This window comes from Filicampus tigris, chromosome 4, assembly GCF_054856515.1.
Source record: "Filicampus tigris isolate MCC_2025a chromosome 4, RoL_Ftig_1.0, whole genome shotgun sequence".
NCBI lineage: Eukaryota > Metazoa > Chordata > Actinopteri > Syngnathiformes > Syngnathidae > Filicampus > Filicampus tigris.
Genome location: NC_141220.1, coordinates 19093965 through 19106362, shown reverse-complemented (window position 1 = coordinate 19106362; position 12398 = coordinate 19093965). Strand labels below are relative to the sequence as shown.

Genomic DNA, 12398 nt, shown 5'->3' with positions numbered 1-12398 from the left:
TATATACTAGAGGAAACAATTATGAGTGCGCAAACACACAGAAATAAACAAATGCATAATCATTTTGTACAGTTTAAAGACTAAGCTATGCTAAGACTTATGACTACGGCTCCAAGCCGTTCTTATCACATTTTACAATGAGAAAACAAACTTATTACATCATAGGTTGAATTGTGATTATTTGAATTAAAAAAAAAAAAAAATTAATGGCCAAAATAACTATTTTAGCAAAAAAGATGACGTACCTGCGGGTAACAAGTACTCTGTTACATGACCATAACCACATTGAAATGATGTTTCATTTTTAATGCTAGTCCCTTGAATTCACAGTATAACTGGCACATACAACTAATAACCATATTCAGAGTATTTCTTTCACCTGCAAGACTATATATAACAAGTATTCCCTAATGATGCACAAACACTAAGGTGAGGTTGCCTGGGATCTATTTAAAAACACACTTTCAGGCATCATGTGGCTTTCCGATCACCTGTTTTGACAAGGAAGAGATGTCATTATGTGTACTTCAGTGTGTTCCTTTATTGATGTGCACTTGCTTGACACCGACTGACAGTTGCTTAAGGCCCAGACTGCACCTAGTAAATAAGGTGGCTAACTTCAAACATATAATAGAATTAAATCAATAATGTCTTGGTGAACTAGGATGTTCATATTGTTTGTCTTCAATACACATATGTGCATCCAAGTTATGAGCGATCTTGAAAACAAGACCCCAGTATTGATTTTTCACTTACCGGTGAGGTTCTTCGACTTCTCCAAAGTCACATAATGAGAGAGTATATCATAGTTACATTCATACATCTCATTTATGACACACATCCTACTCGAGGCAACAAAGCTGTCCCTCATTAGCCACACTACTACAGTGCCACCGTTGCCCCAATATATGACAAAACATGATGATGTGAGGTTTTTACTTTTTAGAATCACTAAATACAGATTAGCATGACTTTCTTCTCTGGGATGTTGTGTCGCAGACGTGTCTGAGCGTGAGTCTGTCCCAGTTCTGTTCACTTTAATCAGGAAGGATTTAGTCCGTGTCTGAGCATCAAGCTTCAGGAGATTTGGATGGCTAATCACACTCAAGGCGCTGCCCAACAATTTCATTACAAAATAAAATCTCACTATAAGTGACTGGACATTGGAAAGCTCTATAACACAATAATAATTCACCAAGTAGAAGATATCAACACAGATTTAAGCCCCTGTCAATGCCACCAGTCCCTAACAAATTTGTTAAACTCTTAATTTAATTAAAGTAGAAGTCAAGCCAAACATATTTTTTTCCAGAATATGTTCTATGCAGGCCCACTAGCTGAGACAAGGCATTTCGCTAAATGTTGAATTGTGGAATATAAGTTAAGCAGCAAAATACACCTACTTTTAGCCATCTCGGGGGACGGCCATTTTGTCACTTTTGTCGACTGAAGATGACTTTGAAGTTGCTCAGGGCTCAGGTAACGACCAATTACAGCTCACCTGTTTTCTGAAGCTGAGCCATGATTGGTCATTATCTGAGCCCTGAGCAACTTTGATGTCATCTTCAGTCGACAGAAGTGACAAAATGGCCGCCCCCTGAGCTAGCTAAAAACCGGTGGATTTCTCATATTCCACAAATGCAATATTAATCAGAATTCAGTGTTCGGGCCTGCATAGAACATATTCTGGAAACAAAATATGTTTGGGTTGACTTCGACTTTAATGTTTCTGAAACCATGATGTGAATGTATTAAAAATGGAATCGGAAAAATACTACTATTATCTAAATCAATGTGGGTTTCTAATATTCACCGCTTATATATATCAACATCAGGGACAAAATGTTATAAACTGTTACATGTGTTATTAAGTAAAGTATGCTAACTGAATTTCCACTGCGAACTCAAGGTCCTCTGGATGATTACCGTTTGGTGAATAGAATTCCGTTCTTTTCACATGATCCTTGCTCTTGTTTGAACAACAACTAAGGAGAATAGTGAATGATCTGCTTACATGCACTTCCCCCCGTCTCCAATTCTTTCATTTCCCAGCAAACAGCGCATTGCTACTTGGTGACAAGCGTCGTGTACACAGGGACAAGGAAAGGGCAGAGCTGCAATTGTAAACACCTGCTATATTCACACTGGAAACAACACGCATACAAGATTGACACTGACGGCAACTAAATAAAATCCTTAATGCGAAAGCTTCTTTGAATGTGTTTGCACTGTAAATGAGGTAACTGCAATTTATCATTTGCAACCTCTGTCTTAATCACTGCAGTTTTTTTTCCTCCTGTATTTTATTTCTTTAAAAACTAAAGACTCAAACGGAACATTCCATTTATGTAAAACCTCCAATAAATCAATAATTTAGTTTTTTCCCCCCCGGTAGTCATTATTCATGTTGCAACATGTAGGCTATATTGTTGACCTCGAATTTAGTTAATAACCTTCTACTGTATCAGTATTTTACATAGCCTATTTATGTGTTTGAAATATACCAGGTAAATGTAAAAGTGTATCAGATTATTGGTTTCAAATGAATTGCTTATACTTTACCTGTATTTTGGGAAAAAAAGGCATCTTTTTCATAACTTTATTTCCATAAAAATTACAACTGTACTCTAGTACCAACAGAGCAGTTATGTCATATCTATATACGGTATCTATCCATCTATATATATAGCTATATCTATCTATCTCTCTCTCTCTCTCTCTCTCGCTCTCTCTCTCTCTCTACACACACACGTATATATACACAGTATAAAAACAAATATAGACACAGAAAGATTAGTGAAATTTGTGGTGAGAGCGTGTGTGACCTAGTAACTGCACAGTATTGGTATCTCATTTATCAACATCCACCCTGAGAAGCCTGCATGGCATAAAAAGTAGAGAATACCAAGGGGAGAACCTGCGTCATTTCAGCCCCACATCACTCGTCTTTTCTTTTTGATTGGCTGACAGGAGACAGAAAGCCAGATAAGCAATCAAAGCAGAACGGGGCTTTGATTACCGGTACGTCCAAAAGCAACACGTTTCATTATGAGCATGAACTTAGACCAGGTGCTTGTGAATAGGCCAGGCCTTGGAATCAAAGGACACATGCTACCACGGGCGTGTTGTTCATCCATTCATAATCGCTCCTGCTCACCTAACAACACGTTTACCTGCCATTACACTTGGACAGCAGTTGTTTGCTTCCTTATCTTGCATCACTTTGCAATTGAGGACATTTACACAGAAATGTTATGTCAACGATGTGATTCCTCCCATCAATGGGGGTTGGGATACTGTCACAAAATTAACCGCTTCAACCACTGGATCAAGGTGTAAGAATTCATAGATTTAAGTTTAAATAATGTAACCAATAATGTAAATGATTACCTTTATTAATATATGTAATAATATTTAGGTTGTTGTAATAAATTCATATTGTTTTGTTTGTAAAAAAGAGATGTGACTGGAATAGTCACAAAAAGGCACAGAAGCGGATGTCCTTGGAAATGTATTGGTCGTTCGTCTTCCAACACCTGTTTGTGAATTTTGCCATTCAGCTCCTTGTTAGAGAACAGCAAGTTATACAAAGTGAACTATTGAAAAGTGACACGTGCATTGAAAAGCTTGGACAGGGTCAAATTCATTTCACCTATGAACGTTAGTTCATTTTGGTTTTATCCTGAAATCTTAACCGAAAGATAAAATATTCAGATTTTATTGTGAGTAGTGTATTTAGCAACAAACTATCAGAGTTAATCCAAACACGAATATTACTTTTGTAAAGACGGCTAACTGCCCTAGATGCCAATTTGAAATATGCACCTCCACCTAACCAAAGCACCTCAAATTTCTGAATTCAAAAAACATATTCATCAGAATGCCAGTAATTGTCATTATACTCAATGAGATTGGCGCGCTTCCCCTCTCCAGTGCAAATGTGATTCAATACATACAAATGTACACAATAGAAACAAATATATGTCATATATCAGATGTTTATGGTTAATATTCAACTTCAAGGATGAATGTCTTTGAAAATCTAACGAATTCCTCAAACAATTTATTTTGATGTTACGTGTACATATACATCTTTAGGAAGAACGATAACGTTCATATAGAATTGTGGTAGACCGACGACAAAAGACCATGAACCCACCATTCCCATTATTGGTCTCTGTGACATGTACATACTGTATATTGAAATATAAACATTCACACAAAGACAAAATCAAAATAGAACACATTTCACTGAAATGTCAGGCCATCGCAAAGAATAGCGTGGGTGGCGGTGAAAAGCCAAAAGTTATTAAATGACATCAGGCATCAGCGTCAGATGGAGAGCCTCGCGCGGATCGGCACCTTGATGCTGTGAGCGCGCCGTCGGATCATATCACACGGCGCCCGAGACTGGCAGGCCGACGATTAATTTTGGCAGGGCAGAGGCAAGCATCTGCGCTTCACCTTCATCTGGGTGACGTGACACGCCTGGGAGGGCCGCCTAAAGGCCGAGCGCCCGCTAGAGTGCAAGTCACAGGCTGCAGGCCATCTTTAAAGGCCACGCATGTTTCTATCTTAATCATTCTTTGCGTTCACTACACAAACAGGATGTGACTGAGGCACTGGTCATCGATGTGCATCGCAAAGCCTAGTTAAGATACTGCTTGTATGAAGGAAGAACTGAATTTAAAAGACAGGGTTTTGTTCCCATGAGGTGATCAGTGTCCCTGCTTACATGCTCACCATCTCCAGATTTCCATTAGAAAGAGTGTTCTACATATCAATCCAACCTTTAATTAAAAAGCTGCTATATTCAGAGTTCCCTCGTAAGCACGCTGGTAATACGCAGGCAGGCTTGTTCTTTGCCATGAGTGGACGAAATGGTGCATTTGGAAAGCAAATGAGCTCATTGTTGCCAGGCTCGAGCCTTTCATCTAACGTTATTGTCCTTACTGAGTGACTGTCACCCTCGGGTAAACACTTGATGTTGCCATCAACATTAGCACCATTACTCATACGCTTGGACAGATGACTCAGTACCAGTTCAGTGAGGTTCATCTCATCTCATACATGAAGAAATAAAAGAAATTGGTTCAAAAGGCTTGAGTGTATAGTTTTTCATCATATGTCCTCCATATTTTATTTAAATACAGACACGTTTGAGTGACGCTAGCCTGCATTTGTCAAACAAAACTCACCTATGTCTTCATGATACACACACACACACACACACACACACACACACAGGTACAAAAAGCAATATCCAGTTTTTCTTGACACATCTTGAGAGGTACTCATTTACCGGTAATACGTCTCATAAATGTCATTGCATTATACAAAAAGACGCATCTAATTAATTGCCCCTCTCAGGTAGCCTACTGTAGATAAATACTATAAATAAAATATCAGAAAACCACATTATGATACAACTACGACAATAAGAAACATTGATACATTAGTAGTTCTCCTACTGTGGCAGTCAAAACTGAACATTCATTTTGTAAGACAGAATCTTTGGTAGAGCTCTATTGTATTTCTTTATGAGCAAATGCTCCTAATTGGGTGAATGGTGAGATCCTTAAGTGTTTTTTTAACTACTGGTAATCTTTAATTTGCAACGATAAATGGCTGCTATGCAAAGATGATCTTTTATCTGATTTAATTCAGGGTCATTCGTCTCCCTGGCAATGAAATACATCAAGTCCAACTTTACAGAAAAGAGAGCATCTTTAATGATAAAAAATAATCACAAAATATCAAAATAACCTACACAGAACAATGCAAATTGGAGGGAAATACTGAGAATAATAGTCTGTTTGCCAATAACGATGTACTGTCTTGGATGAATGACTGGGGCTCTCCAGTGGAAAGCCAAATATTGGGACTGGGGCAGGTCTCAAGGGGAAAAAAAGGCTTCTCGAAAAAGCACGCGAAACTGTCCAAGCGAGGGCTGAACACTGACCTGCGGCAGCCGTCAGACAGGAAACTGTTTCCTCACCTTGTCAGCCCACTCGGGATACGTTTGGGACAATGTGAGCAGCAGGTGCTGAAACTATAAGAAGAAGTGGAGAAAGAAATGTTTTGTTAATTTTCCACATCAGCCGCTTGCTCGTGGCATCGCATGTCTCCACCTGACACACAGACCGAAAAGAAACTGTCAGATCTTTGGAAGCCGACTTCATGTTTACTTGGTGCAAAAATACATTTTCAAAGTGTTACGACGAGATGACAAAGAGAAACTTGATATTGATTATAATGAGGATTTTTTTTTTTTTATATTGTCACAGGGGGGAGCTCGGTTTATGACAGAACCAACACATTAACGGGTGAATGTCAAGATGTACTCAATTACAAAACGGTGCCTCTTTAGTAAACAGCTCCTTTCTGTGCACCGCGATGTCGTCAATATTAACAGTGGCAGACCAGTTTGGCAGCAGCAAATTGTATTTTTATTAAATAGTCATTTTTAAAAAATTGGCAAATTTACTGGTCGCACATGCGTGAGTAGATGAAAAACGCACGCGCACTGTCTGAAATTTTAGGTGCAAAATGCGATCAGTTAGGGGCAGTCTGGAGTCCTAATTAATTGCTGCATTAGCATAGGTTAGTGATGGACTACCTGCATAGTCGCATAACAGGGTAATTTGGTTTACCACGACCACAGAAACAGAACATTTCTTAAATTGAGTATGCAATTATGGTCTGTAATTCAGTGACACCAAGAATATGCAAAAAAAAAAAAACATAGGGTAATTTTTATGAAATTTTGGGGTAGATGAGGAACACATGGGCACATCCAAGAACTGATTACCGCAATGTGTCTCTTCTTCTTTTAAAACAGCATTTCACAGCTTATCAAGCAAACATAGTCCCCTTCGCGGGTTTGTTGACGTCTTTGTGTATGTGAGCTTGTTTGGGAAGATTCACTTACTGATGTCTGATAGTTGGGAAGTAAACTTCCAAAAGCTGTTAGACAGTTCTTCTCTGTCAGGTAACCTCTCTTTACTAAGGCTTCTACTGTGTCCTGCAAAAACACAGAACAGTCTTTATTAGTCTTTTTCTTTGTCAGTCTCAGCTTCACCATTCTATAAAATACTTGGCACATGTAAAGAATGTAGGCCTCACTGTCAACATTTGAACATTACCTTGGAAATCTGACAACATATGTCTGACAGAAATTCACTTGTGATTTCTGATAAAGTCAGGAGCTGCTCATCTTGTGCATTTTCCTTCCTGTTAGACTCTTCTTTGTTTTCACTCTGGTAATGAATCACCCGCAAAATGGTTCCAACAAGAGACAGACCTCGGAGAAAAAGAGAAAAAGAACAACATACTGTATTAAAGGCTCCAGACTCCCCTTAAATGGACTTTTGCATGTTATCTACTCCACATGTGCAACCTGGATATTCACATTTTTCCTGTTTTATTCTTGAACATTTTTGTTGATGCTGACAAATTCAACATTGCTCGACGCTTCAGACCTTTTATCGGTAATATACTAAAAGGAGTGAAAAAATGTGAACATTTAAACAAGTCGTACAGCGTATGCCCCTAAATTTTCTACTTGCACCCCTAATACTTCCGGTTAAGGCCACTGTGACCCCAGTAAAAAAAAAAGTTAGCCTGAAGCCCTGATATTTGCTTAAAACTATTTACAGTGGTGCCTTAAAATGCAAGTTTAATTCATTCTGTGACCACACTTAACTCAAAAGACATTGTAAATCATCTTTCCCCATCAAATTAATGAAAATGTCATTAATCCATTAAAATCTTTCAGATAACCCAAAACATACGTTTGTAATGTTTAAAAAAAAAATCACCTGTTTTCTGAAGCTGAGCCATGATTGGTCGTTATCTGAGCCCTGCGCAACTGTGATGTCATTTTCAGTTGACAGAAGTGACAAAATGGCCGGACCCTGAGATGGCTAAAAAAATGACGGGTGGATTTTGTTACTTAACTCATATTCCGCAAACGAATCAGAATGCCGGGTTTAGACTAGTAGGGCTGCATAGAACATATTCTGGTAAAGAAAATGTTTGGGTTGACTTCCTCTTTAATATAAATGATATTTAATACAAATTGTTACATTGCTTGGGATATTTTACCAATGGTTGCATGGCCAATTACACTTACTTGTGTCCTCTTTGCTGCCCCACTGCTCCTGAAATCCATAGAGCGCTTGCAAAACAGAAAAAGCCTGCACTAAAGCGCCTTTCTGCTCCTGCAGAACAACTGCAAGATCAATTGGTTGGCAGAGGTCATCACAGACAACCTCACACACAAAATCCCATATAGCTTTGCCTGGTCCTTCACTGGAAGCTGCAAGGAACAAATGGGACAATTCACTTTCTTTCGGTGTTCAATGGAGCGCAGTAACTAGTAACAACATACTAACAGCTGAAGATGAAATACTGTACATACAGTATAGCAGTGTTTATCAACTTACCAAACATTTGAATGCCCTCATTTACAGTAGTTAAGAGCTGCATGACATGAAGGTAAACCTCCAAGCCATTTGGACTCTCTGATCTGTGAAAATTAATAAAAGTATACAGTATGTTAATGAAACAGACCATTGCATCAGCAGAAGGGCACAAAATTAGGTACGTAGAATAGAGGACCTGTATCAAAAACTCTAGGGTAAGACTCCACTAAGTCATAGAGAAAGGCGCTTGTAATATTTTGCCCACTCCAACCACACCGAAAATAATAAACGTATTGTATTAAATCAATACACACAAGACAGTGTCAATCATTATGTATTATTACTGATCTGAAATCTCATTGAGCAGGTGTACTTGATGCTGTAACCAGTGAATATACAAGACAACACTGACAAGTGCAAACCACATTTATTACACTTTGAGCTGGAGACTCATACCTAAGCTGCTTGGCAGCCTCAAGAAGGCATGGGGCTAAATCCAGACAGCTGTCACCACCATCGCCCTCCTCACTAGGCAGAGCTGTGATCCAACTTTTCATCAGCTCCTCATCAAGGTCAAACAACTTGTCAACGAGCTCGCCGACTTTCTCAAGCAGGTCCGCTGTAAAAACAACACCACTAACGTCAGCAATCCATGTTACAAAGCGGACAAAGAGTTGGTGACAAGGACAAAATGTTGTATAATTGCATCGCATGTTATCTAAGATGCAGTCACTTAATGGAAACATACACCGGCCAAAACATTACATACGCCAAAAAGCTAATCCATGTCATTATTGTTTTGCTTTGTGTGTTTTTAGTTTGTTACTTTCATGAAATGATTTGTGTTTATTATTGTACCACAATGGCTGTTGGTCCATTTTATTTGGCTCAAGTGAAGTGGAAGTTATGTCACCTTTCACAAACCAGATGGCATTCTGATGACAAATTGCTTCATATTGTATTGCACTCTACATATTTTTTGTCAGCTGCAGCAAAGGTCTGCACACTACTAGTGTAGTGATCTTTGTAAAGGTAGATTTTGTACAGGATCTTAATACATTGTGCGGTTGAAGCTAATATTGTGGCCGGTGAGTGCACATAGCGCTGTACCATATCGTCGGTGTCCTGTGACAAACACTTATGTCCAATTTTGGAAAATAATTTAAATTCACATTAATGCGATGTCTGTAACATCATTCACGTAAAAATAAGAAAATTGAAAAAAATGGACGTAAGTGTTTTTCACAAGACAGCAACGATATATATAAATGAGGAAAGGTAAATACTGTTGGTTGAACTGGACATGATGAAAAGGAGGTTGGCGCGCACAGATGTCTGCTGTCGTATTCGCTGAAGCCAAAGTGAACTGACATCTTTTTGGGAAACGCAGGTCAGAACCAACCTGCAAAGATCACAAGAGAAAATGAAAATGAAATATTTGCAGAGGGTTGTCTGACTCCCTCTCAGAAGACGCCTATGACACCTGCTCGTCTCAAGAAGGGTTGGCGGATCTGTATCCCCGAACAGAAGCAACAGCACAGCCCTGTGGACAAATGGGGACTTGCATCAAAAAGGATTAATGTCAACTTTACATATCTTTGAACACAGGCAATCATTTACCCCAAATCTTCATTTTGGCTAAGAGTCAAACAAGTGTCCGGAAAGCAAGCAATGTTTCCAAGTATTCCTACGCAAATTTCCTAAAGAAGCACAACAAAGACCCTTTAAGACGTTATTCAGGCTCATTGGTGATAAGTAACATTGATTTGAATTGGAACTTAAAATGTTGCAGGTATAACAGGGGCACTTACTGTCAGACGTGGATTACCAGAATTGGCTATCACTCCAAGAAGAATGTCTGGAGCTTTGAACTCCTGCAGGAAACCAGCCACGTCCTGCACACAGTCAGTTAATGAGTTAAAAACAATTTAATATAATATATTCTGGATACAGGTCTTAACCTGCCAAATTTCCGCTGTGGCACGTGACACTGCAACACTCATTAGCCACTTTGGCAGTGCAACATAGTATATTCTTAGATCCATGATCTGTATGGATTACTCTCCTTGCACGGTTGGGCAAGCGTGTGGTCCACGGAGTGGTAGGTGAAATAAAAAAAAATTATGAGTGCTCATGTGAAGGCAGCATGTTTAAGCTTGTCCTCTGAAATCTAATTCTCTCTGTCAGTCAAGACTGAGCATTATTTTCGAATACCATACTTGATTCACAGTGTGTACCGATGACGCTGTTCTATAAATATGCAATAAATATGCATGTTAAGGAATTATGTACTGGTAACTCAACTATACATGAAATTATACTGACGTCAAGAATGATTTGTATAATCCCGTCGTGAAGATACTGTATACATGTATACAGTGCAGACAATCAGATTGTAATTATTACATAATGGACAACAGGAAAACAAGATCACAAACAAATAAAGAATAAAGGATGCTGACCTAGCATGACATACCCACCTTATCCATCGCCATGTCCCAAACTCGACACAGATCTTCTTCCTCATCATCAGTGAGATGTATGTGAATATCTGACTCCTCTGGTGGTTTGGTGACCATCTGAAGGACACATGTGTCATGATTATGATGTGTGACACACAAAAGAGACTAACACTGCAAGATTTGCAGATTAACAATGCATCATTTACACATTCAAGATTACTGGTAGTTGTTTCCCTAAACTTTCATTCGCAAGACTGTAATTAATGAATTTTGTCTCGTAACCTGAATGAGGCGAGACAGTGTGCTGAAAAGCCAGTGCTTGCTGTATACTGTGTCTCCAATAGCATCAGTAACTTCAGCTTCATCTCCGTCGGCTGAGTCCGGAGGAGGTGATGGGTTACGTTCCATTTCTGGAGAGAGATCTCCTCTATGTGGAGAGCATGTTTCGCTTGCTCCGTCTTCAGCACTATCAAGTCTGCAATCTGAAATAAGAAAAGGGTATACAATGTGTAAGAAATAATGTTTTCTTCGAGAGGACAGTATATTGCAATACGGTGCATAACAAATAGACTAACGTCGCCAAATAATAGTCTGACATGTAGATCTGAGTAGTTAAAAATGGAACACATTTTAGGCTACAACCTTAATAGTCCAAGATGATGGTTGAGCTAATACGTGGTAATTAAGAGGCAAGGCTGAAACCTTCAGGGCTTCTTATATTGATGAATGAATTTGTTGCTCAATCTTTGAATCAATGTGCTAAACAACTTTAGCTAGCGGCTAACCGCTGGCGGAGTTTTGTAGCAAGCAATATTTTGTGTGTACGCTTATGATGTGTAAATTTCGACTCACCCATTGTTGCCGTTTATTTGGTAGACATAATTAATCCATAATCATTATGTGCAGCATCTGAATCAAAGTACAGTAAGAGGCATTTCAAATAATTTCCACCAAACGTTTTAAACCACGAGCGCATGCGCAATGTCACAACATCGTCGTCTTCTTCGTTTAGGCTACGCGTCACAGTTGATGGCGACCACTACGGACAACTGAGGTATCACATGTTTATGGGATCTACCTGTTAGATAATAAGGTCGGTGGCCAACGATTTACATAACTTTACGTTTGGATTTCTTTATTTCTCCACATATTGAATTCAAGGTCGTGTGCGTTATTCTTCAGTTGGCCCTTATTTAAAGTTGCTATGCTTGCTGTTCAGTGCCTATAGCCATCATAGACATTGACCCTATATAACATTCATTGGTGCACAGCGACATTGAACAAAATATTTCGATGGCGTTTAAACTATCCCCAACCTTTATTGAGCCAAGTCACATACTATATAGCGTTTTTGGTTTCCTTCTCACAATCTCTAAATTTATAAATTTAGCAAAATATTTGCACACATAGCAATAGGCAATGTGTTTCCTTAATTTTATACAGTCGTTGTCATTGGATTTATGCGACTGTGATATGTCCCACACAATTTTCATCATATTTGTGCAGTTGG

At 38.8% G+C, this 12398-nt stretch overlaps 1 protein-coding gene across 1 annotated transcript; it reads right to left on the bottom strand.

Annotated features, from left to right (window-relative positions):
* Positions 1-5708: 5708 nt before the first annotated feature.
* saal1 (serum amyloid A-like 1) lies at positions 5709-11933 on the bottom strand. The gene is made up of 13 exons (XM_086027533.1): positions 11741-11933; positions 11171-11370; positions 10907-11005; positions 10238-10321; positions 10047-10126; positions 9910-9969; positions 9713-9828; positions 8883-9045; positions 8448-8530; positions 8135-8320; positions 7146-7303; positions 6932-7024; positions 5709-6052 (listed from the first exon to the last, which is right to left on the bottom strand). The coding sequence occupies exons 1-13, from the start codon at positions 11742-11744 to the stop codon at positions 5975-5977; spliced, it is 1404 nt and encodes a 467-aa protein (XP_085883659.1). The 5' UTR covers positions 11745-11933; the 3' UTR covers positions 5709-5974.
* Positions 11934-12398: the final 465 nt, after the last annotated feature.

Excerpts from the sequence above, each read along its gene's own strand:
- saal1 (XM_086027533.1), bottom strand. Across the intron at positions 10,322-10,906 it reads GGGACATGGCGATGGATAAG|GACGTGGCTGGTTTCCTGCA; the intron begins GTGGGTATGTCA and ends GACTGTGTGCAG. Across the intron at positions 9,970-10,046 it reads AGCCAAAATGAAGATTTGGG|GGCTGTGCTGTTGCTTCTGT; the intron begins GTAAATGATTGC and ends ATTTGTCCACAG.